The 21,045-nt window shown below is 35.7% G+C and overlaps 1 protein-coding gene across 3 annotated transcripts in view; it reads right to left on the bottom strand.

Moving 5' to 3' along the window:
* Positions 1–486: 486 nt before the first annotated feature.
* Positions 487–21,045, bottom strand: part of LOC128640100 (calcium homeostasis modulator protein 3-like) — a 58,114-nt gene continuing 37,555 nt past the window's right edge. For all 3 annotated transcript variants that reach the window (XM_053692443.1, XM_053692441.1, XM_053692442.1), the window contains 4 exons: positions 19,990–20,275; positions 12,284–12,539; positions 10,926–11,035; positions 487–983 (listed from right to left, as the gene is read on the bottom strand). In XM_053692443.1, coding sequence (XP_053548418.1) covers positions 761–983; positions 10,926–11,035; positions 12,284–12,539; positions 19,990–20,267 — 867 coding nt within the window. In that variant the 5' untranslated portion in view covers positions 20,268–20,275 and the 3' untranslated portion in view covers positions 487–760. The remainder of the gene's footprint in view (positions 984–10,925; positions 11,036–12,283; positions 12,540–19,989; positions 20,276–21,045) is intronic.

Raw genomic sequence — 21,045 nt, 5'->3', positions numbered from 1 at the left:
TCTAATTTACTTCTATTATAAATGTTTCTTCGTTATCTTTTGTTAAAAAGCAGGGACATAAACTCAGCCTGCCCATGCACAATATAGCAGCAGTTTTGCAAGAATGTTATGCATTTGCAAGAGCAATAGATGGCAGGGCTATTTCCTGCAATGCCTACCCTAGGTATCTCTTCAGCAAAGAATATCATGGGGATGAAGCAAATTTATGAATAGAAGTAAATTGGAAACTTTTTAAAAATGACATGCTCTGTCTGAATCATGAAAGAAAATGTTTGGTTTCATATCCCTTTAAGCTTAAACAGGGCCTATATAAAGGGTTGTAGATTGCTTGGTGGTAAGTGCCCATTTCTTCCTGTAAAATAAATAAATGATTGTGAACTGCTTCAATGTTATGTCAATATTGTGCTGGATATGAATATAAAATATGAGACTTTTTTGGAAATTTGTAAAAAAAAACAAAAAACTTTTAAATAAAAAGCAGGGAAATATAATTGAAGTATAATTTATTTGTTCCTCTTCTTGCAATGCCAATGTCCCTTTAAGATTAAAGGGTTACATATCGACATTGCAGCTGGGTAGTCACTGAAAAATCATTTGGTTTACCTTGAGCATACATTTTCCTAAAATTTAAAAACAAAAACTTACATCACAAGTAGCAGTCTCTGGTCTGTTTGACATTTGTAGTTTGTGGGCTCCCGTAGCTACAGTATTTACAGCACAGTTTCAACCTACAACGTTAGAAGAAGTACTGTAAACAAATTTAATGTTGTGACGCAGATAGATTCTCAATACCAATTGGGGGCCTACAATGGTACCATTTGTCTAAGTACTCTAAAAGTTGATCAGGGTATGTGCCTTGTTTTTCTTCGTCATCAATTATTCTCTCAACATCTTTAAAGTATTTATTTATACACCTCTCAGCGATCCTACGGTTATGTTGTATGCAAGTTTCATCAAAGCATTTATCTTCCATGTCTGTATACCTAGAGGTTGAGAACAGCATTTTAGTATGTTAACACTTTCATTATAGTAATTGGTCATTTTCATGCATGGTTAAAGGATCACTCAATGCAGTAGAATTGCATAATTACTGAGTGCATAATAAAAAGACAATGCAAAAACACCTACTCTAAATTTCAAATAAGCAGTAGATTTTTTTTTTCTTCTGACAAATTCATTTTTTCTCCCATTTTCCGTCCCCTTGTATCATGTGACAGACATCAGCCAATCACAAACTAGTATACGTATACCCGGTGAGCTTGTGCACATGCTCAGTCAGAACTGGTACTTCCAAAAATCTGCATATAAAAAGATTGTGCAAAATATGATAAAGGAAGTAAATTGGAAAGTGTCTTAAAATTGCATGCTCTTTCTGAATCATAAAAGTTTATTTTGACTTGAGTGTCCCTTTAAATCACCTTCTCTATTTAGTGACTATTGAAAATATTTTCAATCTATCGTAAAGCAGAGCATAAACTCTTACCAGACATTAAACAGGAGCTCAGTTTTTTTTTTAATTGTGAGCTATAAAGAAAATCAGTTTCTATTACAAAAAGTTTACAGAAATGTGAATACTAAAAATAATAACCATACAGGGAGTGCAGAATTATTAGGCAAGTTGTATTTTTGAGGATTAATTTTATTATTGAACAACAACCATGTTTTCAATGAACCCAAAAAACTCATTAATATCAAAGCTGAATATTTTTGGAAGTAGTTTTTAGTTTGTTTTTAGTTTTAGCTATTTTAGGGGGATATCTGTGTGTGCAGGTGACTATTACTGTGCATAATTATTAGGCAACTTAACAAAAAACAAATATATACCCATTTCAATTATTTATTTTTACCAGTGAAGCCAATATAACATCTCAACATTCACAAATATACATTTCTGACATTCAAAAACAAATCAGTGACCAATATAGCCACCTTTCTTTGCAAGGACACTCAAAAGCCTGCCATCCATGGATTCTGTCAGTGTTTTGATCTGTTCACCATCAACATTGCGTGCAGCAGCAACCACAGCCTCCCAGACACTGTTCAGAGAGGTGTACTGTTTTCCCTCCTTGTAAATCTCACATTTGATGATGGACCACAGGTTCTCAATGGGGTTCAGATCAGGTGAACAAGGAGGCCATGTCATTAGATTTTCTTCTTTTATACCCTTTCTTGCCAGCCACGCTGTGGAGTACTTGGACGCGTGTGATGGAGCATTGTCCTGCATGAAAATCATGTTTTTCTTGAAGGATGCAGACTTCTTCCTGTACCACTGCTTGAAGAAGGTGTCTTCCAGAAACTGGCAGTAGGACTGGGAGTTGAGCTTGACTCCATCCTCAACCCGAAAAGGCCCCACAAGCTCATCTTTGATGATACCAGCCCAAAAAAGTACTCCACCTCCACCTTGCTGGCGTCTGAGTCAGACTGGAGCTCTCTGCCCTTTACCAATTCAGCCACGGGCCCATCCATCTGGCCCATCAAGACTCACTCTCATTTCATTAGTCCATAAAACCTTAGAAAAATCAGTCTTGAGATATTTCTTGGCCCAGTCTTGACGTTTCAGCTTGTGTGTCTTGTTCAGTGGTGGTCATCTTTCAGCCTTTCTTACCTTGGCCATGTCTCTGAGTATTGCAAACCTTGTGCTTTTGGGCACTCCAGTGATGTTGCAGCTCTGAAATATGGCCAAACTGGTGGCAAGTGGCATCTTGGCAGCTGCACGCTTGACTTTTCTCAGTTCATGGGCAGTTATTTTGCGCCTTGGTTTTTCCACACGCTTCTTGCGACCCTGTTGACTATTTTGAATGAAACGCTTGATTGTTCGATGATCACGCTTCAGAAGCTTTGCAATTTTAAGAGTGCTGCATCCCTCTGCAAGATATCTCACTATTTTTGACTTTTCTGAGCCTGTCAAGTCCTTCTTTTGACCCATTTTGCCAAAGGAAAGGAAGTTGCCTAATAATTATGCACACCTGATATAGGGTGTTGATGTCATTAGACCACACCCCTTCTCATTACAGAGATGCACATCACCTAATATGCTTAATTGGTAGTAGGCTTTCGAGCCTATACAGCTTGGAGTAAGACAACATGCATAAAGAGGATGATGTGGTCAAAATACTCATTTGCCTAATAATTCTGCACTCCCTGTATAAATATATTGATATTTAAATCGACAGCTAAAGACTTTTTTTTTTATAAAATGTTTAGTTATAACTAATAAAACACACTTTGAAACATACTTTCATTATTTATTTTACTTATTCTAATGTCATTTAGGAGGATTTCTAATTCTCAGAACTTGAATTGTGGCCTGATGAATGCTCAAGGCTGACTCTGCTATATTTATTTCTCTAAATTTATTTAACTGATAACAGCTTCAAAATAATGTACTCTATACTAACATAATGCACATGAATATCCTTGTTTTCTGTAGACTAAAGCCCAGATTAGTTCCTCCAAAAAGGTCAAATTGTGGGTGGAGCTTGGCGATTGATAAATAGTTGTAGTTAAAGGGACAGTCTACACCAGAATTTTTATTGTTTTAAAAGATAGATAATCCCTTTATTACCCATTCCCCAGTTTTGCATAACCAACACAGTTATATTAATATACTTTTAACCTCTGTGATTATCTTGTATCTAAGCCTCTGCAAACTGCCCCTTTATTTCAGTTCTTTTGACAGACTTAGCATATGAACCTCCTAGGTTAAGCTTTCAACTAAGAATACCAAGAGAACAAAGCAAAATTGGTAATAAAAGTAAATTGGAAAATGGTTTAAAATTACATGTTCTATCTGAATCATAAAAGTTTATTTTGGCCTAGACTGTCCCTTTAAAAGGATGTTAATTTGTTAAAAACAATAAGACTTAGCTGATATATTATTCTATACCAACACAACACAAATGGTGTTTACAGTCCCTTAGTCAAAGAAATGTCCCTCAATAACTAGCACAATCAGTTAAATAACAGGCCACTTGATGTGTAATATATGAATACCTGTATGCTGTCTGCATTTATTGATGTTAGGCGGACATGATATGCTACATTGTATCATGTCCGTCTGCACTTTAGTAAATCGGCCCCATGGAGTAGATTTATTAAGCTGCGAATGCTACCCCTTTACTCTCAATGAAAAATATGACTTTTTTTGCTTCATTTAATGTCATTACCTCAGCATCAAAAATGCAAAGTGCAGTGGCAAACTTAATTTACAAAAATATTTTTTTTCATCACTAAATAATATTTTAGCATTTTATAAATAAATATTTTTAGGGTTATTTGTCATTTTATTGGTTTAATTCAACTTATTCCGTAATGCTGCCCAATAGGGAGTTGATTTTTTAAAGTATGTATAGCAATAGCATTAGCAAACAGGGTTTTATAAAGATGGAGTGTTATTATGGGACTGAGGGAGATATAAACAATAAAATACATATGATATTAGCTAGATTTCTTGTCTTTTCACTAAAGTGGTATAAATAGTTCAATTTAAACTGTTGTTTGATGAAATACAAAACTATCTATAAAATGGGTATCAAGTTCATTGTATTTGGAGGCCTCAGTTTAATGTGTTCTTCTCCCATGGTTGCTGCTTGAACTGAGTAAGAGCTCCGGAAATGAATATACTAAGAACTGGAAGTGACATTTACCCAAGTAGTAGTGCATGGTGGGAGTTGTAGCCCACAATAGACGTACACAGTTGTCTATATTTATCTTGTGAGTGCCAAGTGAAGGGATCATTCTGGAACTTTATAACAACCTAAAAAGTGATATTTATCCAAGCAGTGCATGATGGGAGTCTACAGTGGACACTTGTCTCTATATTTATCTTGTGAGTGCCTATATAGAACATCAACTAGTTACACCTCTTAGAACCCTAAAAAAACACTGACGGCCCAAATTAATGGTTTACCTATTAAACAAGGAAGGGCCACATGAAACTATCTTGAGGGTCACATTTGGCCCTGGGGCTGGTACTTTAAGACCACTGATCTATTATGAACTAATTTGTTTTGTTTTGTTAATGTCAGATACAAAATAAAACTAAAATGAGCTATTCATCATTTTGAAGTTGCAATAAAATAGCTTTGTACTCTTAACATCTGGAAACGAATTTTCATTTCATGATGCACTTTTATTATATTATTACACAGCGCATCCTCACCACAGAATGAAAAGGCTAAAAATTGTATAAAATTTCTCCAGCACCTCTCACATCCTGCTTTGCACAGACCCCAATATCAAACAAGAAGTATATACACAATATAATAATAATAACAATCACGTTATTTTCAAAAAGATTTTGAAAACAAACGTAGTTACAAGAAATGTAGGCACTTCCATCTGCATAGCTGGATTATTAAATTGTTGCAATATAATAATTTATGTATTACAAACTGAAACAAATGTGGCCAAAATGTTGTTTCCATAACAATTTAACATCTGGGTAAATACATTTTTTGAAAGCAAGAAAATATAAAGTTACGGTAGTGACACTTCCAGTGCTATTATTAGTTAAAGGGACATATTGTTCCTAGGCTAATTTTGGATCTGAACACATTGTTATGTCTAGCAGTTATAGATGGCTAGATTACGAGTTTTGCGGTAAACTGAAAAAAGCAGTGTTAACAGATCCTAACGCTGCTTTTTCACTACCGCTACATTACGAGTCTTGCAGGTTTAGGGGCACCGCACACTTTTTTGGCCTTACCGCTAACCAACTTATGTAAACTTCTTAAAGTCTTTTTTCAATGGGACTTCCATAGCGCCGGTATTACGAGTCTGTCCTGGGAGGCCAAAAAGTGAGCGGTAAAGCCTCTACCTCTAAGATTCGTAACGCATTCTAAAGTCAGTAGTGATGAGTTTTACACTACAACGCCGTAGCATAAAACTCATAACTAAAGTGCTAAAAAGTACACTAACACCCATAAACTACCTATTAACCACTAAACGAAGCCCTCCTGCATCGCAAACACTATAATAAAAATGTTAACCCCTAATCTGCCACTACGGACATCGCCACCACTAGAATAAACATATTTATCCCTAAACCGCTGCACTCCCGCCTCGCAAACACTAGTGAAATATTAACCCCTACTCTGCCGCCCCTAACATCGCCGCCACCTACATTATACTTATTAACCCCTAATCTTCCGCTCCGGACATTGCCGCAACCTACATTATATTTATTAACCCCTAATCTGCTGCCCCCAACATCACCGCCACCTACCTACATTTATTAACCCCTAATCTGCCGTCCCCAACGTCGCCGCCACTATTCTAAATTTATTAACCCTTTAAACTTAAGTATAACCCTAACCCTAACACCCCCTAACTTAAATATAATTTAAATAAAGCTAAATAAAATTCCTATCATTAACTAAATTATTCCTATTTAAAACTAAATACTTACCTATAAAATAAACCCTAAGATAGCTACAATATAACTAATAGTTACATTGTAGCTAGCTTAGGGTTTATTTTTATTCTACAGGCAAGTTTGTATTTATTTTAACTAGGTATAATAGTTAGTAAATAGTTATTAACTATTTAATAACTACCTAGCTAAAATAAATACAAATTGACCTGTAAAATAAAACCTAACCTATTTTACAATAACACCTAATACTACACTACAATTCAATAAATTACCTACATTAAATACAATTAAATAAATTAAATTAGCTAAATCACAAAAAAACACTAAATCACAGAAAATAAAAAACAAATTACAAGATCTTTAAACTAATTACACATAATCTAATAGCCCTATCAAAATAAAAAAGCCCCCCAAAATAAAAAAAAAACCCTAGCCTAAACTAAACTATCAATAGCCCTTAAAAGGGCCTTTTGTGGGGCATTACCCCAAAGAAATCAGCTCTTTTACCTGTAAAAAAAAAATACAAACAACCCCCCCAACGTTAAAACCCACCACCCACACAACCAACCCCCCAAATAAAAGCCTAACTAAAAAACCTAAGCTCCCCATTGCCCTGAAAAGGGCATTTGGATGGGCATTGCCCTTAAAAGGGCATTTAGCTCTATTGCAGGCCCAAAGCCCTAACCTAAAAAATAAACCCACCCAATACACCCTTAAAAAAATCCTAACACTAACCCCCGAAGATTCACTTACCGGGAGAAGTCTTCCTCCAAGCAGCAAGGTGTCCTCAAAGAAGTGGTCCTTCAGGCAGGCAGAAGTGGTCCTCCAGACGGGCAGAAGTCTTTATCCAGATGTCATCTTCTATCTTCATCCTTCCGACGCGGAGCGGCTCCATCTTCAAGACATCCGGCGCGGAGCATCCTCTTCAAACTACGTCTTCTTCAGAATGAAAACCCCTTTAGGTAACGTCATCCATAGAATTCTATCAACCAATCGGAATTAAGGTAGAAAAAATCCTATTGGTTGATGCAATCAGCCAATAGGATTGAGTTGGCATTCTATTGGCTGTTGCAATCAGCCAATAGAATGCAAGCTCAATCCTATTGGCTGATTGGATCAGCCAATAGGATTGAAGTTCAATCCTATTGGCAGATTGCATCAGACAATAGGATTTTTTCAACAAAAGAAAAAACAAGACTAATGACACTACTATTGAATGCTCTTAGGATTCTCTGTTTATAATAACTGTGGTTATATAAACCTTCAAATAATTAACAGTGTCAGGTGCTGTGTACTGTTTTATTCTGAAAAGAAAGGAAAATTTCAATCCTAGGATTGAAAATGGTGTACACTTGTTTAGCACTCTCACCTAAGGGATGGAGGCTCTTGTGTTAGAACATTAAATACCGGGGGGAGAAAAACGGTATAAACCGTAACAAATTAAAATTTAACCTTTATTGGGAATCACAATAAAAATTACTGTCCACAAACAAACATATATCTTGCAATTAAAAACACAGTGTGTAAATGAGGATATGATATTCAGCGTATTGTATTAGTCATAGAGAATTACTAGTAGGGTTTATTCTTAACCTAGGATGAAAAATCCATAGCCAAGAAATATAACCTTTATATATAAATAGTACTAGGTAGTATTGGGTGTTATCACAAGTGCTTGGTGCGACTGAACATTCATATTCAACTTGCAAAGATCAGTAGTACACTCTAATAACGTTATTTGCTGTGCAAAAGATGTTCATGTCATCAATAAATCAATAATCAATAAATCAATAATCAATAAATGTTACAAGCACACTAAAGTTGACATGAACATCTTTTGCACAGCAAATAACGCTATTAGAGTGTACTACTGATCTTTGCAAGTTGAATATGAATGTTCAGTCGCACCAAGCACTTGTGATAACACCCAATACTACCTAGTACTATTTATATATAAAGGGTATATTTCTTGGCTATGGATTTTTCATCCTAGGTTCAGAATAAACCCTACTAGTAATTCTCTATGTCTAATACAATACGCTGAATATCATATCCTCATTTACACACTGTGTTTTTAATTGCAAGATATATGTTTGTTTGTGGACAGTAATTTTTATTGTGATTCCCAATAAAGGTTAAATTTTAATTTGTTACGGTTTATACCGTTTTTCTCCCCTGGTATTTAATGTTCTAACACAAGAGCCTCTGTCCCTTAGGTGAGAGTGCTAAACAAGTGTACACCATTTTCAATCCTAGGATTGAAATTTTCCTTTCTTTTCAGAACAGGATTTTTTCAACCTTAATTCCGATTGGCTGATAGAATTCTATCAGCCAATCGGAATCTAAGGGATGCCATCTTGGATTACATCACTTAAAGTGATATTCATTCCGAAGAAGACGTCGTTTGAAGAGGATGCTCCGTGCCGGATGTCTTGAAGATGGAGCCGCTTCGCGTCGGAAGGATGAAGATAGAAGATGCCATCTGGATAAAGTCTTATGCCCATCTGGAGGACCACTTCTGCCGGCTTCCTTGAGGAAATCTTGCTGCTTGGATGAAGACTTCTCCCGGTAAGTGAATCTTCGGGGGTTAGTGTTAGGATTTTTTTAAGGGTGTATTGGGTGGGTTTATTTTTTAGGTAAGGGCTTTGGGCCTGCAATAGAGCTAAATGCCCTTTTAAGGGCAATGCCCATCCAAATGCCCTTTTCAGGGCAATGGGGAGCTTAGTTTTTTTTAGTTAGGCTTTTATTTGGGGGGTTGGTTGTGTGGTGGGTTTTACTGTTGGGGGGCTGTTTGTATTTTTATTTTACAGGTAAAAGAGCTGATTTCTTTGGGGCAATGCCCCGCAAAAGACCCTTTTAAGGGCTATTGATAGTTTAGTTTAGGCTAGGGGTTTTTTTATTTTGGGGGGGACTTTTTTATTTTGATAGGTCTATTAGATTAGGTGTAATTAGTTTAAAGATCTGTAATTTGTTTTTTATTTTCTGTAATTTAGTGTTTTTTTGTGATTTAGCTAATTTAATTTAATTTATTTAATTGTATTTGATGTAGGTAATTTATTTAATTGTAGTGTAGTGTAGGTGTTACTGTAACTTAGGTTAGGTTTTATTTTACAGGTCAATTTGTATTTATTTTAGCTAGGTAGTTATTACATAGTTAATAACTATTTAGTAACTATTCTACCTAGTTAAAATAAATACAAACTTACCTGTAAAATAAAAATAAACCCTAAGATAGCTACAATGTAACTATTAGTTATATTGTATCTAGCTTAGGGTTTATTTTATAGGTAAGTATTTCGTTTTAAATAATTTAGTTAATTATAGTAATTTTATTTAGCTTTATTTAAATTATATTTAAGTTAGGGGGTGTTAGGGTTAGGTTTAGACTTAGATTTATAGGTTAATACATTTAATATAGTGGGGGCAACGTTGGGAGCGGCAGATTAGGGTTAATAAGTGTAGGTAGGTTGCGGCGACATTGGGGGTGGGAGATTAGGGGTTAATAAATATAATGTAGGTGTGGGCGATGTTGGGGGCAGCAGATTAGGGGTTAATAAGTATAATGTAGGTGGCGGCGGTGTCCGGAGCGGCAGATTAGGGGTTAATAAGTGTAAGATTAGGGGTGTTTAGGCTCTGGGTTCATGTTAGGGTGTTAGGTGTAAACATAAAATGTGTTTCCCCATAGGAATCAATAGGGCAGGGTTGCTGAGATTTACGCTGCTTTTTGGCAGGTGTTAGACTTTTTCTCAGTCGGCTCTCCCCATTGATGTCTATGGGGAAATCGTGCACGAGCAGGTATGACCAGCTCACCGCTAACTTAAGCAGCGCTGGTATTGGAATGCGGTATGGAGCTCAATTTTGCTCTACGCTCACTTCTTGCCTTTGAACGTCGGGTTTGTAAAAACCTGTAATACCAGCGCTGTAGGTAAGTGAGTGGTGAGAAAAAACTGCACGGTAGCACCACATAGCTCATAACGCAAAACTCGTAATCTAGCCATTAGTGTTTAACACCTTCATGCTGGGGTGTGAGTGCTATGATCGGAACAAAGTTCTGATGTAAACACTTGCTGTAAAAATGAAATCACTGTATCGTCAATGCGATTATGTGATTTAAAGGCCGGGATTGGATCATGGGGGACTGCCTACGCTGCTAGGCACAGACCTCCAGTCCAATACTTGCTTGCGTTAAATGTCGAGGCTGCATAGACCCTTCTTAAGAGATAAAAGTTGTTTTTAACAAATTGGTGGCTGGAAACAGTGTGTATTTTGGAAGCTGCAGGACGCCATATAAAGTAGGACATTCCATGACATCCTAACAGCGTTAAAGCCCATCAATATTAGGATGGCATAGAATGTCCTAAGACGTGATGGGGTTAATATTCTTTTAAGACTGTTGTATTCAGATGAGTAGATAGACAATACTCTCTTGTACATAATAAATCATATTTCAAGATATTACAGATTTAGCACATTTAGCATTACGGTTTTCGTCTATAAAACAAAATTTGCTTTTATTTTCATTACATTTGTTTGGCTCTTTTATTCCTACCTGCTCCAGTAACGATTTTGCAATGAACCAGAAACTTTGAAGAAAGGACCTATAATGCGAGCTAGAGATCCGATTATAATGAAGGTTATCACAGATACATAACCGATAATCTACAAAAGAGAAAACAACTTTGAAATTCTAATAATATTACCTTTTGTTTTCAATAAAATAGTTCTGCAAAAAAAATATGATGCTACTATTTTATAGAACATTATGATTGATTACATTTTGTTAAAGGGACAGTAAAAACATATAAACACTTAATTACTGCTCTAGTATATGTCCAGTAAAAGTTTGGGGTACTCACCTTTTATAAAGTTATTTTTCCCCCTAGATATTGGTCCCCAAAACTGTGACCACCCACTCTGACTGTACAACACTTTTTTTTTCTTCTAAGAGTGGGTGTGATGTCTTTTTTAAATCATGAACATTATATAGTAATTATAGTAATAATTTATGCAATATCTGGAAGAGGGGAGGTTAAAAGGATGGATGAGATACTCCATTCCAGAATTTTTTTACTGCAGATGCGTGCTTAGCTGTTAAGGGAGATGTTTATTGCCAGATTAATGACACTACTAACAGACTTTCTGCCACCTGACGATGTCAATAGCCTCCTTATCTCCCACCAAAAGAACAAATTGGGGGAAAACATTTGATAGATTTTCTAAGATATAACTTTGCAATATTTTTTCTTGTCCAGATTGGGCTTTGATATTTTTAACGATCTATTAAATGGTGTATAGCAGTTTTATCTTAAACTTCTTTGACGGTTGGTACAGATTTATTGTTTCTGGAACACCTTCCTCCATATAAAACAGTTTTAGTTTAATTATTGAATTTACAAACTAAGGGCTAGATTACAAATAGAGCGCAATCAATTGCTCTTGGTTTTGCACTAAGAAATACGCACAATCTAGTATTAAGTGGATGGTTAAAAATGTAACAAAAACGTTTTTCTAACCTGCTCAGATAGCACTATAATCGCACACACATTGTCTTCAAATATGAGTGCAAAAATAGATTGAGCTCTAGTGATAGTAACAGACAATATAGCTAATATTTTAAGCTCCACTTATAATCTAGGCCTAGATAAATTTTAAAGTTCAAACACCCCGGGTGCACCAGCCGCATTTGATAGACACAATCCCATACTGTGTACGTGTATTTCCAAACTTGAGCCATTCATGGCTCCCCTTTGGATCCACTATACCATATTGGTGAGGTATGGCACCACTTACCCCCGCTTCACGGCTCACTTTTATTCAGCCTTTAGGGAAACCCCTCTCCTATATAAATTGTATACATGCTATTTTTAGGAGACGCATAAAGTAGTTGTATTACATATGTGCAATTACCTGTGACAAAAATTTAAGGAACCTTGATATTGCTTTCCTTGTTTTGGAAGAACGTAGCAGTTCATAGTTTTTACAAGGTACTTTAGACAATAATAGTGCTTCCTCAATCCCTTGGAAGTCTTTAAATCCTCCATATTTTTCTGGGTTTACTGTCTCACTGAAGGCACAAACAACGGGTTTGCCATCCAGGAGGCAAATGAGAATCCACAAGATAGGAGCTGCCAATGTTCTGATCATTATTGCCATGAACTTTTTCCTGTGTTGAGAAAAATCACAAATATAAATTACGAGCACTTTTAGTTAAATCCCACACAATTCGTTTAATTATCTGCATGATAAAAAAATGTTTTCACAAAGTGACCACATACATTTCTACTATAATTCTGAATTTCTTAGTGGATATTTCTGGGTACGGAAGACATGCACTATTTATACTGTTACAAACTTCCCATCCTCATCTATGAATTTGTAAAGGCTAATTAGTTTTGACAATACTAATTTAGGTCCATCTTATTTTCTTTTTAAATAGCACATTTAAAAATCACAATTAATAAAAAAAAAAGTAAAAAAATCTCCATGGATAACATTTTCCTAATAGTTGCGCAATAGTAGAAACCAAAATACATCAATTTTAACATTAACTATTTTAATCCTCCATGATGCTGCTAAAGAATTTCAATGTAGGGGTGTATTTAATTTGTGCGCTGCCCTAGGCATTGGTAAATGAAAATCTACTGCCCTCTGAAGCTAAAATATGTCACGTAATATGCCATATTTTAATTTGTTTAGAGTCAGTCTAGTTTGATATTCTTGTAGTAATGGATGAAAGCTCAGCATCAGATCAATAACATATTTGATGAAAGTCAACACAGTGCAGTAGACTGTTTGCCCATGTTTATTCAGCAAGAACAATAAAGAAACTCACTGCATAATCCCAGGGCTCACTTCCTATTGCTTAAATGCACCTGTACCAGTCTTGCTAAATAAACATGAGAATGAGGCTCTTACTTGTTGTAGTGATTCATTGTTTTGCAGATTACTGTTGGCTAACGTGAAGATGTTTTTCAGCTCTTTAGATGTACAGATTCTCTTATGTGAGATTGAAGGGCAATTATATGTATCCTTTGAGGTAGAAATAAATAAATCACCTGCTCAAATATACTGAAGGACAAATCATTATTATATGAGTCATGTTTTGTGATGCTTATACAAATCAGAAAAACATTTAGCCAATGGATTTTTAGATGAAAATTTACTGGGAACATACATATATGTTTTATAATTATACAGAAAAGTGCCTTTACATTGCAGTCTATAGGAACTGTGCGTTCCCAGTAAATATATATATATGTGTATGATTATATATATATATATTTATGTGTTAATATGTGTATATACACATATTAATAAATAAATATATATGTATATAATCAAATATATATATATTTAAACATGCTGCAATCACTGCGCTACTTACCCCCTTTGCTGCATAGGAGCCTATAGGAAGCACGCTCTTGTGCGTGCAATGCTTCTCAGCAATGGCTGACAACTTGTAATACCAGCGCACATTAGCGTGCGCTTTTATTACAAAGTGGAGCACAAATATCTCTTTTATGAAAAGAAATATTTAGAGCTCCACTTGTAATATGGCCCAAAGTGTCAAAATACCTCTAGATAAATACTCTGGGGTGTCTAAATTCTACAAATAAATACTTTTGTATAGCAGTTGTGAATTGGGTGACCACTATTTAGCTTCCAGTCCAAGCACAGCAAATTTTAGCAATAAACCAATAATTTATTCTTTGTAGTATTTGGCCCATATTTTCCCAAGATTACTTGGAAACCTATACATATGGGGTATTCCTAAAATCAGGACAACATAATTAATTTATTTAGAGGTATTTTTATTAAGCTTCACTAAGGGGCCTATTTAATATGGTGCAAGCAGACATGGGCCTCGATCCGATATACAGCGTAGCCCGCAAAAGCCGGCGACGCCAAAATTTGCGCGGGTTTGGTATCCTATATACGGTGTAACCTAGAAGTTACGCTTGTATATTTCTGCCTTCGCCCGTAGTTTTTTGGGCCATAGACAGGTATACCAAACCGCGCAGTTTGGTATCCAATATACAGAGTAAGGACTTACGTTGCGAAAATGGAGAAATCTTACTCCATTTTCACCTCGCCACAAAATGCAGCCGCGAACTGCTAAATAAAACCTAACACCTAACGCATGCGCAATGTCTATCTACCTGTCAACCGCGATCCCCCGCCGCAATCCCTAATAAAGTGTTTAACCCCTAAACCGCCGCTCCCGGACCCCGCCGCCACCTACATTAAAAGTATAACCCTCTAATGTGATCCTCCTACACCGTCGCTAGCTACATTACTTACCCCCTAATGTGAGCTCCTACCCCACCGCCAGCTATATTAAATGTATTAACCCCTAATCTAATCCCCCTACACTGCCGCCAGCTATATTAAATTAATTAACCCCTAATCTAATCCCCCTACACCGCCGCCAGCTATATATTAAATATATTAACCCCTAATCTAATCCCCCTAAAGTAATCACCTCTATTACCAGCCCTTAAAAGGGCCTTTTGTGTGACATTGCCCCAAAGTAACAGCTCTATTGCCAGCCCTTAAAAGGGCTTTTTGCGGGGCATGCCCCAAAGAAATCAGCTCTTTTACCAGCCCTTTAAAGGGCTTTTTGCGGGGCATTGTCACAAAGTAATCAGCTCTTTTGCATCACAGCAGAATTAAATTCAAAATTCTCACGCTTACATACAAAACTCTCACCAACGCCGCTCCCCTCTACCTATCCTCTCTAATACACAAGTATACTCCAGCCCGTCCACTAAGATCCAACAATGACCTGCTCCTTGCATCCGCAACTATCACCTCCTCTCATGCTAGACTGCAGGACTTCTGTCGTGCAGCACCTACCCTCTGGAACACTCTCCCTCGTGCTGTCAGGCTTTGCCCTAATTTTTCTTCCTTTAAATGCTCCCTGAAGACTTTTCTGTTCAGGGAAGCCTACCACCCAACTCAATAATAAATTAATTTCACTTACCTAATATTTCCCTCATCTAACTCTGTATTAACATCCTTCTCAATCTTGCAGTCCTCACCTCCTGTTTCTCAACCTCCTACCCTTCTAGATTGTAAGTTCCCACTGGAATAGGGCCCTCAATCCCTCCTGTATGTGTTTGTAAATTTTGTCCTGTATCTTACAAGTCTTGTATTGTTTTATTTAAATGAATTGTATCCATGGAAAGCACTGCGGAATATGTTGGCGCTTAATAAATAAAGTATAATAATAATAATAATAATAAATAATCTAATCTAAATCCCCCTACACCACCGCCACCTATAATAAATGTATTACCCCCTGATCTAATCCCCCTATCTAAACCGCCGCCACCTATATTAAATAGATTAACCCCTAATGTAATCGCCCTACACCACCGCCAGCTATATTAACTATATTAACCCTAATTATATTAGGGTTAATATAGTTAATATAGTTATTATATTATATATATATATATTAAGTATAATAACCCTATCTAACTCTAACATCCCTAACTAAATTCTTATTAAAATAAATCTAATTAATATTAATATTATTACTTAAAATATTCCTATTTAAATCTAAATACTTACCTATAAAATAAACCTTAAGATAGCTACAATGTAATTAATATACATTGTAGCTATTTTAGGGTTTATATTTATTTTACAGGTAACTTGGTATTTATTTTAACTAGGTACAATAGCTATTAAATAGTTAATAACTATTTAATAGCTACCTAGTTAAAATAATTACCAATTTACCTGTAAAATAAATCCTAACCTAAGTTACAAATACACCTACACTATCAATAAATTAAATAAACTACAAATATCTAAACTAAACTACAATTAAATACACTAAACTAAATTACAAAAAAAACAAAACACTAAATTACAAAAAATAAAAAAAGATTACAAGAATTTTAAGCTAATTACACCTATTCTAAGCCCCCTAATAAAATAACAAAGCCCCCCAAAATAAAAACATCTCCCTACCCTAATTACCAGCCCTTAAAAGGGCCTTTTGTGGGGCATGCCCCAAAGAAATCAGCTCTTTTGCCTGTAAAAAAACAACACCCCCCCATTACAACCCACCACCCACATACCCCTATTCTAACCCACCCAATCCCCCCTTAAAAAAACCTAAGTCTAACCCCCAAGTGCTCCTTACCTCTCCTGAAGACCGGCGGAGAAGGTCCTGTTCCAGGCGGAGATGTCTTCTTCCAGGTGGCGACCTCTTCTTCTTCCAGGATCCAGCCGGCGCAGAGCGGAGGAGTTGAAGACCGATGACCGCGGAGCTGAAGACCGTCCATCTGGAACTGAAGACCGGCGATGCTGGAACTGAAGATCGGCGATGCTGTAACCGAAGACCTCTGGAACTGAAGACCAGAGCCGGAACGTGGAGGATCCTCTTCATATGATCGCCATCGCCGCCGTACACTGAATAGGAATTCAAGGTACGCGATTAAAAATGGCGTCCCTTGAATTCCTATTGGCTGATTTGAGCCTTCAAATTCAAATCAGCCAATCGGATGCAAGCTACTTTAATTCTATTAAATAAGAGCTACTGTAATTCTATTGGCTGATTAGAATAGCCAATAGAATTACAGTTGCTCTTATTCTATTGGCTATTCAAATCAGCCAATAGAATTAAAGTAGTTCGCATCCGATTGGCTGATTTGAATTTGAAGGCTCAAATCAGCCAATAGGAATTCAAGGGACGCCATTTTTAATCTCGTACCTTGAATTCCTATTCAGTGTACGGCGGCGATCATATGAAGAATTCTGGTGAACTGCTGGTGCAATGCCGCCCCCTGCAGATTCACGGCCAATCATCGATAAATGCCGCTGTCGGCATTAATCATTGCGCAAGCAGTGTAATACTGCCTCCTGCAGATTGGCTGCTAGAAGGCGGTGTCAATCTACCCGATCGTATTCGATTGGGTTGATTTCTGTCCGCTGCCTCAGAGCAGGCGGACAGGTTATGGACAGCGGTCTTTATACCGATGCTTCATGACTTCTATTTTCGGTGAGGCTGAAGGCTCGCCAGAAACATGGGGCATCAAGCTCCATACGGAGCTGGATAAATATGCCCCTATGTGTTTTGTAGAAATTGTTATAAAGAAAACTGTAAAAGTTTAATTTTGCCCCATTTTTCTTTATTGAATTTCTATTTGTTATTTTATGGACTCATTTAGGATTTTGGAGATTATAGATCATGCTCACATTTAAGCTTACTATAGGTCCTTTTTCAGTGAGATTCCCCCCCCCCCCCCCCACACACACACATATATATTCTTTGTATATATATATATAAAGTATATATATATATATATATATATATATATTTATTTATTTATTTATTTATTTATTTTTTCATCAGACCCAGCAGATTCAAACTATATAATTATTTTATGTATTTTTCATTGTACAACAAAAAATATAGAACAAAATGCACATCTTTATTAACATTTTAAAATAGTTGCAAACAAAAGTGTGTTTGTGTGTGTGCTTATAAACCCTATATGCAAAAGAAGCGTATACTCAAATAAATAAGGGCCTCTGGGTATAGATATATAATTTTCATCCGCACATAGGGGCTCCTATGAGCCTCTACTCAAATAAATACATATTTATATACGCCATGTGATCACTATTACCACAGTAATCACCTGGCTATTAAAACTTATATACAGTAGGTTCTTTATTTTAAAGAAAGGGTCCTGTACTATAAAATAATTTTTCGGGGGGTCTTTAGGTCTATTATAAAAGCCTATTTTATTTGTTTTAATGGAGCTTACACTGTATGCCCACACCATTTGATAGAGCAGGCGATTGCTCATGTGTAATGATATCACGTGTCATCATCCACACTTAAAGGGTTAAACATCAGCAAAATAATCTGAACTTGAGGATTATTGTGTTTTTTTATAATAAAGTGAACCTTTTTCAGGACATTTAGAAGCTAGGCACGGCCACAAGAATAGTATGCAGATATGCAATCAGTATGTGGTAAATCATGTTTAACAAGACTCTAATTGTAGCAATTATAAAAGAAATACAACACCAAAATGCACGTCAAGTGTAATATGCTTGAAATTACATTCTCTCTATAAGGGCCTGAATATCAAAATGTAACTAACACAGAGAGAAATCATGCAAAAACTTTCTATTTTTTTATTGTATTGTAATATTTGATTCTCTGTTTCCCATCCAGAAGTCCCCTACCAAGATATAAAGCTATCAAGCTACATTTTGCTTCATTTTTCTAATATTCTTTGAGGGACTTTGCAGTACTGAACAGGCTTCTTAGATAATCTCGTCAGACCAGAGAGCTTTAGAGTATCAGGTGTTACATTTGAATAGAAGTAACCAATGTTGACAGGTTTTACATCATTGTGAGCATATTTTGATAAAGTTATTTTCATCTGGTTCGTCTACTCACAGCATTAATTTCAACAGTTTTTTGTTTTTCTCACAACATAAAAAATATCACCACTTTTTTGATCTCCAGTCCTACTGCTAAGGTAATCACCTAATTAATTATATATATAATATAAACCTACCCCAGGTAGTCTATCTTTAGAGTATATTTCAAAAAGATCAGGATAGTAGTTTTAGCTGTAGCTGTGGCTAAAATTCTCATATGGCTATATTGAAAATGATACCTTTTTTTATATCTACTTTTCTCAAAAAGCACTGGACCAATGTTATAACATGGAACACTCAAACATTAAAGGAACAGTCTAGTCAAATTTAAACTTTGATGATTCAGATAGGGCATGGGTAATAAAAAGATTATCTAAATTTTTAAACAATACCAATTCTGAAGTAGACTGTCCCTTTAAGGAGATAGCTAGAAATAAGATAAAGTTGAATTAAAGACTGATAGATGGATAGATAGATAGATAGATAGATAGATAGATAGAAAGATAGACAGATAGATAAAATTAGAAAGAAAGTTAGAGTGAAATTTAATACTGTATGGTTTTAAGTAATTTAACTTTTTCCTATTACTGAAAGACGATGGCAACAACATTGCATTAAATACATGCATAATTATCCCTCCTTCTTTTAAAAAACTCCCTTAAAATTATATTTTAGCACTTCCCTGAGTGGATGTATCTATTTGTAACACCCCCTCAATTTGAGCCTTGTTTTCAACTTGTAATGCCAGTCAAACAGTGTACCACTTGTCCATTGAGTCACAACACAGTGCACATCTGCTGCTCTGTTTTCAACGCTAAATAAGATGGGGCATGGATGTTCAGTAGTACTACTAGACCCATCATATTGCTTGTTTATCATCTCACAGAGCAGAATGTGCTTAGACTCAATCAGGTGCTTGATACATGATCTGATTGGCTGTAAGGCTGGTCTGCTGCAAGTTTAAAAAAAGCTCACAGTGAGAGTCGGTCAGCAGGGAAGATGCTTAAATACCTGGCAGTGAGCTTTCAAATAGAATCTAATGAACAAAAAAATATATTTTATTTTGGACTCAACAACGTGAATGCATATGTGTGTTTTAATTTTCTTAACCTCATTGACTCCTTTGCCATATTTAATGTTTTTAATGTTTTTATTGCAATCATATATATAATTTATTCCATTGTTAACTGTAATCGTACCTTAAAATGGCCTTGCTTTTTTCTCTTTTACCTTCAGGTCTAGAATACTCCAATGTCAATATAGTACAATACTGGTTAACAATGATCCCAACAAAGAAGAACACTAATGGTGGGGCAAACATGACGTATAGTCCATAAGGCATATTATATCCAGGAACACATGGGCAGGTAAATTCAAATGACTTATAGATCCAAATGCTGACTAGAACAGTTCCTGCACAAATTCCATTCAGCACCGCATCAGGGCCTGACTTAATGTATTTTATAACTCTCTCCATTTTCTTGTCTAGAAAAAAAAGAACAGAATTACAATATTAATGTGATTAAACATAAAACAAAAAAAGTAAATAAATATAAAATTGATGTATAGGCCAGGTATGTTTTTATATAAGTATATGGTAATATTTTCTAAATTTTTAAAAGGATTAAATTAATTTTAAATTGGAGTACAGGTACAAATTCCCGAGTCCAGAATTCCAAAATCTAAACTTTTTCTAAAATCCAAACTTTTTCACTAATATTTTTTTAAAAACAAATTATCAAAAATTACTAGTTTCCCTACCTGTAAGCCCCAAAAGTATTAAAAAATTATATAAAACTACCTATAGGTTACATGTATAAGCTGTATTATGACGTAAATATTAATAATCAATAGATAAGTTACTGGCACTACTAAATGTGGAATAGAAGGTAGGAATAGGAACCTAATGGTACCGGTGCTACCCCTCAAATATATACTCGGAATAAGAAGAGAGAGAAAAGGGGGCTAATAACACTCACCCTACCTATGAAGATATATAATAAAACTAACTTTATTAAATTATATTAAAAGTAAAATTCAGAGAAACCTCTGATTACCACACAAAAACACACTTCCCCCCCTAAAAAGTCTGTGTATCACTCCCCTGTTTCCTGGCCGATAACGGTAAAAGCGTCGGCTTCAGGTGACAGGAGTGATAACTACGGAATATACAACTAGTTTTATGAATAACAAACGCGTTTCTGCCGTTAACCGGCCTTTCTCTATGTTAACCATTGTGTGATTTGGAAAAATTA

The sequence above is a fragment of the Bombina bombina genome, chromosome 9, assembly GCF_027579735.1.
Source record: "Bombina bombina isolate aBomBom1 chromosome 9, aBomBom1.pri, whole genome shotgun sequence".
Taxonomy (NCBI): domain Eukaryota; kingdom Metazoa; phylum Chordata; class Amphibia; order Anura; family Bombinatoridae; genus Bombina; species Bombina bombina.
Note: the sequence above shows the minus strand (reverse complement) of the source record. Positions and strands in the feature narration are given on the sequence as shown.